Source organism: Equus asinus, chromosome 17 (assembly GCF_041296235.1).
Source record: "Equus asinus isolate D_3611 breed Donkey chromosome 17, EquAss-T2T_v2, whole genome shotgun sequence".
Classification (NCBI taxonomy): domain Eukaryota; kingdom Metazoa; phylum Chordata; class Mammalia; order Perissodactyla; family Equidae; genus Equus; species Equus asinus.
Window position 1 is genome coordinate 17,711,914 of NC_091806.1, and position 17,417 is coordinate 17,729,330.

Consider the following 17,417-nt stretch of genomic DNA (forward strand, 5'->3'; position numbering starts at 1 on the left):
ATTCGTCAATTAGAAAACCATCTTTTCAGTAGAATGGGAGAAGAACAGCAGTAATAAGTACTGAAGAAATGAGATATAAGTAAGGGGGGCAAAGTATGGGCTGTTCTTATGAGGAATTTAAATTGGAAAGAGAATATGGACAAATTAGGAGAATCCCAGTCCTATTTCTGTGCTCTGAGTTCCCGCTGGAGAACATTTTCCTGCTTCCTGAACACCCAGTAGAATTTCATCTGGTGTAGGTCTGCTGGTGGTGAATTATTTCACCATCTGCTAAAATGAAAATTGTTTTTACTTCATTTTTGTAATATTTTTGCTAGTTCTAGAATTCTATATGGCCAGTTAGTATTTCCAGCACTTTAAAGATCGCATTTCTGTTGAGAAGTCAGCTGTTAGATTTATTTTTGCTCCTTCATAGAGGTGATATATACCTTTTCCAACTGGCTACTTTTAGGATTTTCTCTTTGTCTATAGTTTTTTCCGTTTTATTATATGCCTTGTCACAGTATTCTTTATGTCCATACTACTTGATTCCTATTCCTTCCTGAATCTGTAGCTCAATCTCTTTCATTAGGTTTTGAACACTCTCAGTCATTTCTTCAAATATTACTTTTGCCCTATTCTCTTTTTACTCTCCCTTGAACCACACATACACTATGTTAGTACTATTCACCATGTTAAAAATCTCTTATATGCTCTTATCTGCATTTCATGGCTTTAATCTGAAAATGTTCTTCAGACCAACTGTCTAGCTGACTCTCTCTTCAGCTGTTTCTAATATGCTGCTATAATTCATCCATTGATTTTGTGACTTTGTTATATTTTTCAGTTCTAAAATTTCTATTTTTTTTAATAGTTTTTAGTTTTCTATCAAAATTCTCAATCTGAAACAAACACACACATAGATAAGGAGAACAGATTAGCGGTTACCAGAGGAAAAGCGGATGGGGGCAGGCAAAATGGGTAAAGGGGCACATGTGAATGGTGATGGATAAAAACTAGACTATTGGTGGTGAGCACAATGCAATCTATACAAAAACTGAAATATAATAATGTACACCTGAAATTTACACAATGTTAAAAGCCAGTTAGACCTCAATAAAAAAAAAATCCTCATTCTGGTTTTTAATTTGTTGAGCATATTAATAGTTATATCAATTCAATTTTCAGGTTTTCCTGTAGGCATATTTCTATTGCCCATTATTTTCTATTAATTTTTAGACACATCTTATTTGCTGATATGACTGATTACAGCTGATGTGAGTGCTAGACATTATACACGACAAACTGGAGAAAATTCAATGATGATATTATCTTCCAAAAGAATTTACATTTGCTTCTGGCAGGAAGAAAGAGTGAGGCTATTTGCAATCCAAGATCAATTTCATCCAATCAATTCTGAGATGAAGGTGGAATTCAGAAACTATAAAGCACGCTTTATTTTCGGGTCTCAGTTAATCCTAGGTTCTAGCCCTTTATAATTCTAACTGAAAGTCTGAGGTGTTTACTAGGGCTCTAAATCTGTGCAAAACTTTGCTTAGCTTCGCAGCCATTCAGAACTATTTCTGGAATTGCCTCGAGAATAAAATCAGCCCAAAATGTGAAGCTTACTCTCTGAACATCTTGTTTTCTCAAAGCTTAGCCTCAAAATTATTCACTGCTTTAGGGTTATGTGATGTCTTCAAAAAGCTGTTTTTGTTTTCGTTTTGTTTTGTTTTGCAGTCCAGGAAAATATGATCAATAAGATGGTCTAGAACAACCTAACAAGTTATCACCCGAAGTAGAACTTGTGACCATCACACAAATCATAGAGATTAACTTTTTTAAGTCCAAAACACTCTGTACTCTAAATCACAGTCATAATAGTAGTGGTCAACATATTCCTCCAAAAGGGATGGGAAAGGGTAAATATCACTACTGCCTAAATTGTGCTTATGATTGATGCACACTGAAAACAAGTATCCTTTCATTCAGTCTAAAGCTAAAATGTGAATGCTGAAGAGCACTTGCCGAAATGGACTTTGGCTAAACTCCTGCTAACAGCAGAGAGCTATGAGAGATGCGAATTCAAACAATTTGTGGAAAACAAAAAGAATAATGACAAGAGAGCAAAGGAAGGTATCAACTGTCTGTAATGGAGGATACCAAGGAGAAGCAAGATAAATTCTCCTTGGTAGATTTAAAAAAAAATGAAATGGTACCACGTAAGTTTCAAGGTAAGGTAGGGACTAAATGTAGATGGCCTGATTACAAGATGAAAGTCTCGATACAGAGCAATTAAGTCCCTCTGTCCTTCCCAGACCCAGAAGATCAGACAACTACTCCCTCCGTGCGTGGGATACAGAAAGTTTAGTCTTTGGATATAACTGAACTTAAGTGACTGAGGTTCAGGAAAATCAGTCGCAGTGTGTGCCATGGTAGGAGAGGCCATGAGATTCTGGGCTACACACAGGAGGATTAAGTAAAAACTCGCCAACTGAGCCCCAATCGACCCTTCCCGGATCCCCTTTCTCTAGACCTGCTTCTGGAAAGCCAGCAACAGTGCTTAAAACAAAAAGAATCACAATCCAGTCTGGATTTGAGGCAGGGCAATCTTCTGTACTCCCCCAACCCCCCTAAAAATGGATCTAATATGTTCGAGCAAATAAAACATATTATTGATAAGACCGTAACAGAGATGTTGGAGCATATAGAAAGTTTTAAGAACAAGTATATAGAAAACAGAAAGGAAAAATAATGGCAATTGACAATTCCAGGAAAACAAAAGATTTCAAAGGGGTAGTCGTAGTAAATCAGTGTAATATATAAAGTCACAGAAAACATCAACACTACTGACTATTTTTAACTTGTAATATAAGTTATGTTGGGAGATGAAAGGAAAGGCAATTCTAGGTAGCTGAAATGAAAGAGCTAAATCCTCATTCTTCTCAGCAGGAAGGCATGTCATTTAGAAAAATGAGATAGGAGAAACAGCTAGAAGTGGCTGTAGGTGCCTTTAAGGAGTATGAGATAGGGAGGATTGAGGCTGATTACTGTTGTTTTTCACTGTAAGCCTTTTATTGCTATGGGGTTTTGGTTTTCTGTTTGAACTATGTACTTACGTTCTTTGATGAAGATTAAAGAGATAAGAGCAAGTAATGTGAATAAACATGTTAAATGATATCTTGAGATTTTTTGAAAACTTGCCACATCTTTTCAATCCCATACAGCATTAGGGTGATAGAAGCAATTAAAGTCTTCAATTCCACCATAAATAATATATGGTCCTTTTTGGTTCATTCACTCACTCATTCAATAATTACTTAAAAGGCTCCTCCAATGTGTCAGACACTGTACTGTATACTGGTATAGAACAATAACCTAGAAGATATGTTCTCTGCCCTCAGGATGCTTGTATTTTAGTCAACCTGTAGTTACATGATTTATGAGTAGGGTGACCATATCCTTCATTATCCAAGGATGAAAGAGGGCTTTATGACTAATTAATAGGCACTAGTGGATCTACAAGAGGAATAAACTGGACTGTACCAGGCAAACTGAGAAGCATGAGCACCTTACTTCTGAGCATCTCAGAAGCATCCAAATAGGAAAGGTGCTAAGGATCATCCTGAGAATCTACGGATTACACTCCAAACTAGAGAGAGAGGAGAATACATACCTCTAAATAACTACCTCACTCACGGATACCCTAGTGGAGAAAGTAGCCCCACTTAGTACTTTTTACATAAAAATTCATTTGAACAGGATTAAAACAGTCCTGACTAGATAAGGGGTCGATGCTCAATCTAAAGACAGTCAGGCTAATATTGCTAGCATCCAAAAGACTATTTAAGCTATTCTCTGTAAAATCTTCTCTTTGCCTCTTATAATCCCTTTCTGATACTCTACCACTTTTCTCCCAAATTATCGGTCCCAATAGCTAAAAGAACAAGTACAATAAAGCTCTACCTTTTGTAGCCTACTCCCACTACCTACTCCAAAGTTAGCAGTTTATAATCTCAGTAACCTTCTATAATTGGTAGATATACTTAGAAGGAAAAGAATCCCAGTTGCTTCCTGCAAGTCCTGCCAACTAAGTAAATTCCATCCCTGAGAAATTTTGTAATTGAAACTTTATAGTACATTTACGTCACAGTTTGAACAAGCTCCAACTCACTTTGGAAAATATAATAAAACACTTCCAACACTAATACAGACTTCCTGCCCAACTTTTCTTTCATAAGTGAGAAGTTCCAATTATGATGATAAACTGTTATATCTCAGATTATGTCTATGGAATTAAGGAATAATGTCAGAAAATGAAAAAACAAAAAGTTTTCATTACTAGAGATGAAAATAAAAAACTACTTAAAATAGAATAATTATAGTAAGGAAAAAAAAAAACCACGAAGTGATCTTCAGACAAATTTTTTCCCGTCCACAATTTTCCAAAATTTGACGCTTAACATTTTTTTCCAAATCCCCAAGTCAATATCTTAATAATTCACTATAACTCAAATTTTTTAAAGTTAGAGGTTACTTCTCCTAGGTGTCTAAATCTCTCCAAAAGAAAAAATAAGTAATTCCGAAAACCTTATACTTGCCTATGTTAGGAGTGTGGTAAAGCCATGCTACCAGTTAAGTAGCCACTCATCTAAGATAAAACTTAAAAATTAGTAAAATTACTTCAAATTTTGAAAACAAGCGATTTTTCTAGTTCATTCTGCTCTCTACCAAAAAAACACCAAAAATTTGAAATGTAAAGCAAAATCTAAGGTCAGCAAATAACACTTAAGATAGAAATAGATAAACAACTGATTCAAATTTGAATTAAGATATGAGAGGAGTTTAACCTATGAAAATGATAAGTTATGATCCCCATACCTATTAATAGTAATTTAGTTATTTCAAACAGGAAAAATAAAGAACTCCTCTTCTAACAAACAAATATTGATTATTTCCAAGTACTTTCTTTCTTCTTAAAGTTTTCTAAGAGAAGCGTCTAATCAATGAGCCTCACTTATTGGCCATAATAGTGCAGAGATAGCATCCACTTGTCCAAATAGAGGCAGCGAAGCTTATTCATGAACACTCAGATCACAGCCTTCATAGTGAGCTTCATATTTTAAAATGATGTCTAAATTATAAAATTTAGATTGGACAGTGAAATGTAAAACCCCTTACTAATAGTGCAAGTAAAGTAAAGCAAGATAGCCTATCAGGAAGATCGAAGAGACTCTAAGATAGCAAAGAAAATGTTAGATATTGTTGGGATGTAAGTGAATAATTCATGTGTAATCAAGCCTAGGAACAAAGCTATTATTACAGATTTAGGTTAATCCAGGTATTCCTTAATATTTCAATAGCTTGGAAAAGAAATATACATACATACTACATGCTAACTAGTGTTTACCATAGTATATTGAAGAGTGAGGCATAAATCCAGAAAGCTAAAGGAATTCAAATTGCATGGTATCATGTGCCAGAAGCAAAAAAAGTGGGGGAAAAGGTTGAAATTTATTACACTGAAGTGGAAAAAATGGTAAAATTACAAATTAATATCCTACAGAACACAATTAACCTTATAGAAAATGAACTGCATAACCAAGTTAGCTGCTTTAATATCACATGAAAATTTACACTGTCATACATACAGGTTTGGAAAGCTACAAATGAAGAGATATTTTTAATATAAAAAGAAGTGGCATAGACATCCAATGATTTTATTATTTATTGATTGATTGATTGATTGATTTTGAGGAAGGTTAGCCCTGAGCTAACTACTGCCAATCCTTCTCTTTTTGCTGAGGAAGGCTGACATCCATGCCCATCTTCTTCTACTTTACATGTGGGACGCCTACCACAGCATGGCTTTTGCCAAGTGGTGCCATGTCTGCACCCGGGATCCAAACCGGCGAAGCCTGGGCCGCCGAGAAGCAGAACATGCGCACTTAACCATTGTGCCACTGGGCCGGCCCCTACATCTAATGATTTAAAAAGTACTCATCAGGAACACTAATTAATAAGCTACAATTCTACTGTATTAGCAAAATAAACATAAATATTAATTTTCCTAAAGGGTTATTATTCATAGATTAAGGAGATTGTTAAGGTTTTGCAATCTAATAACCTTATTAATGTCTAACTGAGAATGGTAAAGAATTATGACAATAGTCATCACATAAAAGAGTAAGAAAAAAAAGAAAAGAAAATTAGTTAAAATTGAGAAGAGGACAGATATCTATGCATACAAAGATTTTTCATTTTAGAATAAGGGGCTCAAAAAACATTCCATTAAGGGCTTCCCAAGTTAGAAGGAACATGTGTTATTCTTGATTCATCAATATTTATTCTTTACATCATTTTCACCTATACATTGAGAATTATCTGCCAATCTATACCCTCCTCAAATGAAATGCTTCCTTGTATTAAAAATAGTATTTAAATGACTATAATTCTATGAATAACACTTTCCATTATATACAAATCAATCTAATCACAAAAAAAGCAGTTCTAATTTCACATCTTGGTTACATCCTTCCCTTAATTTGCAAGACATACAAAAATATTTTCTTTACATTCTGACAACAATTCTTAGCCGGGAAGGAGGAGAAATTAATTCAAAATAATTTCAAATAAAGCACAGATAGTACTCTAGTGTTAAAACTCCATACCGGGAGAAGGAACAGAGTGGGGTGGGGAATACTGCAATCCCCAAACTAGTTTATTAGATAGAAAGGCATATTAAAACTTAGCCTGCAGTTATGTTTCAAGTATACAACTTAAAAGAAACACAACCCCAAGCCAGTTTCTATTGCTATCGTGCCCACCAAATAAGATCTGCAAAAAGACCCTTACCTGAATAACAGCACTAAACCAGCAAGTATTACCCACATTCTTTAGTCCAACAGGAGCTTTGTCCTGCCTTTTTCTATCGTAAGGGTTTCGAGAATCCCTCCAAACCTCCGCAGGTGTCCTCTTCAAACAGGCTTTATTTTCCGCTATGCTGGCTTCAAGAACTCTTAAGCCATGGGGAGAAAATGATGAAAAAAAAAATAAAGTATTAATCTAGTGCTGTACCGTAGGAAATAGCATATCACAAACTAACTATTTTAATTACTTAAGCTCTGGATAACGTATTTGAGGAAGTAATATTTAATGCCAACTTTACTCAAGTAGAGGTTAGCTTTCTTTAAGAATATAGCAGCGGCAATGCCAACAGATCAAGAGACATGCAGTTTTCCTCAGAAAAATGAAATTTCAAACACAAAAAGACAGGAATATAGCACCTAGACAAGTTTTCTGAGTAATCACTTTATTAAAGTATATATTTAAAATATAACATAATGACTCGTTTTTATAACAATTACTTTGAGTCATCAAGAAAACATCAAAAACTGGACAAACTACACTTTTACTCCTCTGACCATTAATTTCCTTGCCTATAAAAAATGTTAAATAACGTAAACTCTGGGATTCTTTTCAGTTCTAGATATCTATGACTCTATGACAGTTAAATAAAGGCAGAGAATACTTAGTGTTCACTTCTTCACCCAAAAGTTTGCCTAGCGAAAAATCTAGTGAAACAAATATCTACACGTCAGAATAATAAAAGGCTAACCTCCTGAAAATAAACTCAGCCTACAGAATATCTTAAATATATCTAAACGCAGCAAGAGTAATGCTACTTGGCTCAATGACGTTTTTCTTGCTCTTAAGCAAGAAATTACATGCTGGAAAACTGCCTGCTCAAGACATGTGTTACTTAGTGTTCTAAATAAGCCTTAAGTAATATTCAGGTGTCTTAACCCATTTTATGTTAATTACAAAAACCTCAGCAAGAATGAGTTTTTCCAATTTTTTGGCTTCCTGAGATAATCTCATTCATGCTACATCATCTTTATGCTCAAGATTTTGCCTGACTAGATCAATGTCAAAATAATATAGCTATGTTTCTTAATGATGGGGAAAAAGTGAATTGTTGTATTAGCTCTCACTGCAGTATTTGCAACATGACATTAGACACAATGTAATAGGACTCCAAATCATCATTACTTAAAATAACTTACGTGAAAATAGAATAAAGTCTTTCTTTGGGACACAACGAAACCACATACTAAAAGAAAGTAAGTAACAACAACAGTTGTTAAAATGTAAAGGTCAAAGTAACCTTATATACTTAAAAATAAACAGGTTACACCTCTGTCACTTTTAAGTGTGATCCATCATTAGCAGCAGTATTCTCTGCCCCAAAACTAACTCTCACATGCGCCCTCCACCCCTGGGCTTTTTCTCTTAAACTATTTACTACTAAAGTATACCAGAATTTCTTGGAAGGTATTTAGGTAGATAAATTGGGTCAGAAGAAAATCAGAATTTATCTAGAACATCCCACTGTGGCCAGAAAGCAAGTTTTCAAGAACCTAAGGGAAGATAAAAAGTCAGAGCCAACTTGAGAGGCTTCCTACTGTTCAACTGCACAGTTCAGGATAATACAAAACAATAGCAATAATACAGTGGATTATGTACAAAGCAACTAGGTTATGCTCAAAAGAGAAAAGTTAACAGTATGCAAAACGTATATGTAACACAAAGACTGCTGTATATAGAAAGGTATATTTAATTTCTTATTGACTTTCACAAACGGGAGTGTTTTCATTTGAAAGTTTTGTTCCTTTTGTAATGCACATGTACATTTAGAAGTTTAAATAAAGGGATCTTATTTGTATCTTGGCAATTCAAGATGAATGAACAAAAACAAGCAATGAGTTCTGGGGGAAGAAGCAACAATACCACAAACAGGAAAGAAGAATTAGTGCCAGAGGTCATACACAAGAGAGAGAAGAGGCATCCGGCAATTGACCAGCACCTGCGGGCATGTACAATCACCATTTAAAAGGAGGATTCTACAACATACTGTAAAAGTATAAACTGGTCAAAAGTCTAGGAAAACTACACTCAATCCTGAATCTCCTGGTGGATAAACCTCTACCATTACATATTTTTAACCTACTATTATAATAAAATACCACTAAGAAATGAACCCTTAATAATGTCAACAGACCAGATCACATCCATCATAACGACCAGGCAATGGGTCACATAGACATTTGTTATGAAAAACATGAGAATACCTAATTTCTACAAAATACACCCAATCTGCAAAAATTAAAATGCATATATGAGTCACACGAAGTAATAACAAAAGGAAATTCAGCCTCAAGACCAGATTGACTTAAACTAGGTCTCATATTGCCCACAAATGTCAACGACCCAACCCAAATCTACAATCCAGACTGCCCTGAGATAATGATATTCTTCTTATTCTAGATCTGGTTAAGATTACTAAAATCCAGGAAGGTTTTTTTTAATGTTTTGATGCAATCAATTCCCTCACCCTCCTTTTCTGCCCCCTCCTACACAGAAAATACACCTCTTGATTTGTATGTTTACACACAAATTTGTACGTTAAACATTACATTAATGGCATGAGCTAACTTACGTCAACTTTTTGGTTCCCTTGCCTAATCTCTCCCCGTAGGACTGGGAGAACGTATGGCCTCAAATGTACTTCCTAGGACCAAGTAGCTTGCCTGTACTGTTTGTTATACTATTCCTCAAAGCAAGTGGGAAGGGAAAGAAGGTCAAGGATATAAATTGAAGATACCATCTCCCCAGCATTCCTATGTACCCTTTTTTACAGAGGTAAAATTAGGTACAAACTGTAATAACTGTTTGATTAGGACTCAAGAGATACATGCTCATTGCTGCTCAAAGTTACCTAAGATACAAAAATAAAAGAATATCCATTTCCTAAATTATATTTTGTGTGTATTATGTGTACATATATATAATTATTCATATAACTCAATTCTGTCATATGGTAAATATCATTCATTATCACAAAAGTATAGGTGTTCAAGAAATAGGTTTATTATAAATTCCTTAGCCACACCATATGGTGAAATTATGGTACTAAAAGACAGTGGATGAAAGAATGCCATGACTTTGTGATCTCCTTGATTTAGAGCTTACAACTCATTCAGTTTTGTATCACCGGGGACTTACAACATGCTTCAGTGGGTTTCCTCCTACCGCCTCCTCCAGGATCATGAAGGACTTTACAAACACATCTATTACACTGCACCAAAAATATTTATTAATTACTCAGTCTCTCCCATTAGCATGTGGAGGGTAGAAACACACATCTGTTTCTTCGCTAGAGCTTACATGATAAATATAGGGGCTAAACGAGTGTTTAAAGTAAATGGATGATTAAGATGTTAGATGATGCTATACCTCTCTTATTTTTTAGCTAAAGCCCATCTCCAGCTAAATATTACTCTATTCCCAAGCCCTTGACCCCTTCTATAGTCCAGTACTGGTTTAATGAACATAAACTTTCTATAACGCCAATTTCTACATAAGGGTCCCTTCCCTGGACTCACCAGACTAAAGCCAGTGATACCAGCCAGGCTTTAAACTAGTAAAGAGTATGCAATAACTATATTCTAGGCATTAAAGCTGCCAGGAGAGAGAGAGAAAAAAAGGAAAAACAAAAAACAATGCAAATCTCAGAGAGCTCAGAAACAGCTCATAACAAAATGCCCAGAGAGGCAACCCCAAAAGCCACAATCAAAAACCAAACCCCCTACACATCACCTGCTTTCTTATCTTCCCAACACTGGTCATGACCATGGCATTCAGCAATAGAAAAAGACGACAAAATGTTTTGTGTCTCTTTTTCTCCCATACTGAATGTTCAGAGAACTTAGGGTAAATGTTCACCTTCCCAGTGAAATTTTATTGCAGTGATTGGGGGGGGGGGGGAGGGTTTGCTTGTTTTACTTTGTTTTGTACTGTTATTTAAACCGAATTATAGCAGTAATCTTGAAAACATTCCACTTTAGATTATCTAAGTCCATTTTGGGGAAGCAGCATACTCACTGGAAAACAAGTATTATCATTTAAGCTGTATAGATCATCCAAAAAGAAAAGAAAAAAGCAGGAAGTGAGGGAGAGAAGGAGAGAAAGAGAGTGGAGGGAATCATCTTGTTGACTGCCTTCAAAAAAACCTATTGCGGGACCTGGCCTGGGGCTGAGCGGTTAAGTTCCCGCGCTCCACTTTAGCAGCCCAGGGTTTCGCCAGTTCGGATCCTGGGCAAGGACACGGCACCACTCATCAGGCCATGCTGAGACGGTGTCCCACATGCCACAACTAGAATATACAACCATGCACTAGAGGTTTTGGGGGAAGGAAAAAAAGATTGGCAACAGATGTTGGCACAGGTGCCAGTCTTAAAAGAAAAAAAAAAACCTATTGGTATTTTGATTAGATCACACTAAACTCTAAGTCAATTTAAGGAGAACTGATCAGTTTTACAACGTTCGGTCCTCCAATTTGTGAAATAGACTACATTTCCAATCATTACATATTCATTAATGTGTCTCAATGATATTTAACAATTTTCTTTGAGTATTTGCACATTTCTTATTAGATTTATTCCTGGTCTTTAATAGTTTTATGTGTTTTAAATGGTAGCTTTTAAAATTTCACTTTCTCATTCTTTCTTATGCATAGAAATATAATTTTTTTATATTGATTATTAATCAACATAGCTAAATATTCTTTTTTTCTTGGTAGGAGTACTTTAGGGATAATTTACATATAATAAGATATAGAAATCTTAAATGGACAGTTCAGTGAAATTTTTCTAGATATGTATACACCCATGTGACCACCACAGACGAAAATATAGAAAATTTCCATTATTCCAGCAAAGCCTCTCATGCCCTTTTTCAGCCAACAGTGCCGGCTTCTCCATCCCTCAATAATCACCATCCTGACTTCTATCACCATAAATTAGTTCTGCCCGTCCTTAAACATCACGTAAACGGAATCACACAGCAGTTACTCTTTTATGTCAAGTTTCTTTCACTCAGCATTTTGCTTTGAGGATTCCTCCACATTTTTGCCAGTACCAGGAAAATGTTTTCCATTATATTGCTTACTATTCCATTGTGTGAATATACCACCCATTGTTTACTATTCTGTTCTTATATTTCGTCGCTCAGTTTTTAGTTATTATGAATAAAGCTACTCTACACTCCTTTCTCAAGGGTCCACACCTAGGAGTGGAAATGCTAAGTCCTAGCACAGTATGTGTTGAAATTCATTAGAAATTCCCAGTTTCCCAAAGTGGTTATGCCATTATTCATTCCTACCAACAGTCTATGACAGTTCCAGTTGCTCTACATGCTCAACACTTGGTATTGTCAGTCTTTTTAACTTTAGCCATTGTGATGGATATACAGCGGTGCCTGTTCTCTAATGAGATGACTTTCGAGCTTGCACTACCCAGATCGCCACCATTGCTTCAATCTATCATCACATCCACCACAGCAACATGTCCACAATCATATACTAAGTACCATTTAAGGGACTCTCTGTTTCTAACATAGAAGCTACCACTGCATGTCAGACATGTGACTCCTGCCAAAAGTTGACCTGTTTCTCTCATGGTGAAGGAGGCCACATTGCATGGGGTGTGGCTGCCCACTCCTGGCAGACTGACTATATCAAACCTTTGAACAGCCCCCTCCTGCCCCAATCCTTCTTAGGACTATCAGTGGTACTTCAGTGTTGTTGACACTTTTTCAAGTGACACTCGTGCTGTTCCAGTCTGATCAGGCAACTCTGGCCCTTAGAACTAATATGCTTCATATTTTCAACCATTCCAGACCACTTGTAATCTGACACTGGTGTACCTCTTACCATAAAAAACACTCAAAAAGGAATGATAGTCAAAGCAGTCAATGGACCTCCTATGCTCCCTATCATCCAGACAACTGGTATTGTTGAGCATTAGAATTCTCCTCATAAATCAACTTTAAAAAGGCTGTAATTGCCTCCCTCACTTACTCCTGTTCCACACATATTCTTAGGGAAGCTCCCCCTCACAGCTGCTTCCCAGGTAATGATCAGAATGAAAATGAGAGGAGTTATGGAGACCAACTTAAAAATTCAGAATTCTACCCTAACCATTCCTGGATATGATGCTCTTTTCTTTCTCCAAAGGGCAACTCTAGGCCGTCCTGGTTGGTAAACCCTCCAGGAGGCTCCCAGACTTAACTCCAGTTCAGATACCTGGATTTCTGTGTTGAACTGAGTGGTCTTAGAATGCGAAGATAACCACTATTTGGTTGAGTACACTGCTCACCTAGTTCCCCTACAGTGGCAAAGTGGGAGGCACAACGAGTCCGTGTTAATTTTATAAAAATGTCTTTGTTCCTCTTGTACCTGCCCTTCTGGAGGAAAAGTCAGGTACAAGTAGGAAATTACTGGGAAAAAAGGTAAAATTACTGGGACACACAGATTTTGTGGCAGGGGAGGCAATAGAAGCACCCCACGTCTAGGGGTGTAGGAAACATGGAAACAGGAGGGATAGTAATAATCTTTGTCTTTCAGACCCTTGAAACCTTAGTCACAAAGAAAAGTGCCTTGGTGAGACTACCCCACACAGTTTCAGAGTATAAAATTCTGGCAGTTATTTTCTTTCCATTCATTTTTGAAAACCATTTTATTATTTTCATGCGTCTTATTGCTGCGTCAATTTGTTTCATTTGTCACTAACTTTAGGATAATTCCACCTTTCTTCTCTGAAAACTTTTAAGATTTTCTTAGTCTTTTCCTTTTTTCCTTCTTTTCTGCTGTGGAAGATTCACCCTGGGCTAAAGTCTGTCGCCAATCTTCTTCTTTTTGTATGTAAGCCTCCACCACAGCATGGCCACTGACAGAGGAGTGATGTAGGTTCACAGCTGGGAACTGAACTCAGGCCGCCACAGAGGAGCACACCAAAATTAGCCCCTAGGCCACCAGGGCTGGCCCAAGATTTTCTCAGTCTTAAGTGCTCTGGACTAACACTATAATGAATCTGCGTAACGGTTTCTTTTAATTTTCCTGACTGCGATTTGTTGGGCCTCATGAAATTACAGGTTATCTTTTCACTTCTGAAAAATTCTCAGTGATTCTCTCTTTAAATTTTGCCTAACCCACTCTCTCCTCTCCGCGTGTGTAACACCAATTAATGTGTGTTAGACCTACTCACTTTCTTCTCCATATTTTCCATCCTTTTAGCTGTCTTAGAAGTTGGATAATTTCTCCTCACATATCTTCCAGTCTACTAATATGTCCTTTAACTACATCCAATCTGCTATTAAACCTAGGTCCTGTACATTTTTTTTTACTACAGTAATTCTGGTTTTCATTTTCAGAATATATTTTCAGTTCTTTTTCAAATTCGTCAGGGCATATTTTCAAGCATTTCTTGTCTCCTTTAAAAGCTAAAGTATAGTTCTATCGATCACCATATCTAAACACATGAGTGCATTTTTGCTGCCTATTATTTTTGCTGATTCTCACAGTGACTTTTTTCCAATTATGCTTGGTAATTTTGACTAGTGGAACTTGCAGAACTTCTAAAGTTACTGAAGGGGATTCTTTGAGGCCAAGGATAAAGACAACTTCCTAGAGAGAGAACGCATTTTTGATTCTGCCAGGACCTATGGACAACACAAATCCAACACCATTTAAAACTAAATTCCCAAGTCGGTATTTATTGGACCATTGAAGTGACACAAATTAGCTGCAAAACATGGTACAACTTCTCAGGGGCAAGTCTCATCACCTCCAACAGCACCCTTCAGAGCCAAGGTAACCATCTTTGCAGTGCTCTAGGAGTTCTGAAAGACGGGGATACTTCTGATTTACCCTTATTGTGAATATGTCACCCTTTGACAAACAACTTAATAAGGGGCAAGATCTCCTATTAAAGATCCTTACCATACACAATGTTCTTTGACTTATTTCTTCCACGTTCAACAAGGATATCATAACTGAAGTTTATACACATAAGCCAATTTATATACAAGCAAATATTATCATGTCAAAAACTGACTTTCAGTGTGCTGAACTTACTTCTTTGGGTTCCTGCTTTCACCCTGATTTCAGTAAAATTTTACAATATTTTATATCCAACAGAAACAACACAAAATTCTGGTTGTTTCCACTAGAAAATGTGTCTTAGTCTACTATATTTCTTGAAATAGTTGGAGATGTGTTTTTTGTAACGGTTTTAACTAGAACCTAGCCCTACCTTCTATCCAGCTAGTTCAAAATCATTTCACGAGGCAAGCCATTTTCACAAGAAATATGCCAGAGACACAAACCAGTCCCAATGTAGCTCATTAGTAAATTTCAACTAACCATACTCTACTTGTTCTCTATCTAAGCAATGACAACCAAGAGATAACTATAATATAATACATCCAATGCAGACATTAAGGAGTAATTATATTAAGAATTACACTTCCAAGATGTTCAACATAAAAAATTTTACCATGAAATTTATGAATGCCTAAACACAGGATTGTAAGATATAAAAAGATAGGCTTTATCTCATCTAATTATACATAATAATGTAGTATTCCAATTGTGTGAATTCATATTAAAGTATATCTATTGAAATATAACCACAGTCAGATGATTCTAGGATTTTCTTTTGGCAAGATTTTGTCATATGAACTTGGGTAACGAACAAGTAGTTAAATTTACTTTTAAGCATGACATATAATTTGCATCATTTTCCCTTTCGAATTTAGACTTCCAAGCCTTAATAAAACCCATAGAAACAAACACATCTTTGCTAAATGTTTAGCTAGAATCCTGACATTTCCTTTTTACTGATACAATGTGATTTACATATGTGCTTATTAACTGCCTATTTTGCATTTGACACTGTTAACTGTAAATTATAAAACTTACACATAACAAAAAAATAACATTTAGCAACAGTAAATTAATATGACTTTTTACTTCTACAGAGTATAATTTTATGTAAAATTTTACAGCATATTACACTATGCCAAATCTCTGTAATGTTATCTACAATAAAAGTATTTATAAAATATATACTATTTTAAAAGTACATTAAAATGTAAAAGACCAAGAATAAAAAAGAGCAGTATCTTATTTTCTTTTCCATTTGGACAAATATAAGTATCTAAAACAATATATAACATATACATTGAACTTAGTAACAGATTAGGAATAGTTTTAATCCCTTAACTTTTAAGTTATTTCTACTGTTTATTATCTAATTAATTAGTACATGTTCTTTTAATGAGAAAACACATAATATAAAACTACTGATACCATTTGGTATATAAGCTTCCAGAGTTTTTAAAATTTATATACTACTATAAATTCATAAAAAGTACACTCTTTAAAATAATATTTGTAACACAGTATATATTCTGTTTTATAACCTCTTTTTTACATAATAGATCATTCCCCTTAAATATGAAATCCAACTCATGGATTTCATGATTCAAATATTTCTCAACAAAGCTGAAGTACTGTCAAGTTTTATAATATTCAAGATAATTATTTCATTCCAATCTATTTCTTTAAGACAAAACCTAATTTTATAATTTCTCCAAATCCTTTACAAAATAAGCCTAACTAAAATGTCTAAAGATAGTTTATGTATTTTTGGCTTTCATTTAAAATTACTGGTGTTAAATACTATTAACTGCAATGAAAGAGAATAATGAATTTTAATTGTCTTTCCATCTTAAAATAACGTCTTAAAAAGTACTTTCCGAAGTATCATTTAAAAACATTAAAAAGTATTACTAATAAAAATTATGTGCCTTTGCTAAACATAGCATTTTGAGACAACTCCTACAATACAGTAATCTCAGATTACTTAGAAAGACATATACTATTGATACTGTGCCAAGGGAAATTATGTGAGGAAGCTGGCACATTCTGCTACCAAACAACTCTGCTACAGAGAAAAGAACACTGGAGTCATAAGACCCATCTTAGCTGTGTACCTTTGGAAAATCATTTAACCTCTTAAAAGATATAGTTCTTCTTCAGTAAGACAAAGTTATCACTGCTTGCAAAGAGTTGTTTAGAAGATTACACAGTCATGCGTCACTTAACGACAGGGATACATTCTGAAAAATGCATCATTAGGTGATTTCGCCATCGTGTGAGCATCCTAGACAGTACTTACACAAACCTAGATGGTATAGCCTCCTACACACCTAGGGTATATGGTACTAATCTGATGGGACCACCATCATATATGCGGTCCATCACTGACCACAATTTCATTATGCAGCACATGACTGCAGCTAGTTATAATTTAAAGTTTTTTTTAGTCAACATTCTTTTGTGATAAAATCAAATTTATTTATTTGATCCTTCAGTAGATCAAATTGCTTTAAACTAAAAAGTTTTCCTTATTAAATCAAAAGATGCATTTTATCACATCTCTTAGAATCTTGCCTAATTCTTTAAAAAAAAAAAAAAAAACCCCTATAAACATACTACCATATTATAGATCAGAGGTTGGTAAACTGCAGCCCAT

General features: G+C 35.3%; 1 protein-coding gene across 1 annotated transcript in view; it reads right to left on the reverse strand.

Annotated features, from left to right (window-relative positions):
• LOC123284635 (ubiquitin carboxyl-terminal hydrolase 25-like) overlaps positions 1-17,417 on the reverse strand; it is a 95,986-nt gene that overhangs the window by 29,061 nt on the left and 49,508 nt on the right. The window contains exon 7 of the mRNA XM_070487734.1: positions 6,835-6,997. Coding sequence (XP_070343835.1) covers positions 6,835-6,997 — 163 coding nt within the window. The remainder of the gene's footprint in view (positions 1-6,834; positions 6,998-17,417) is intronic.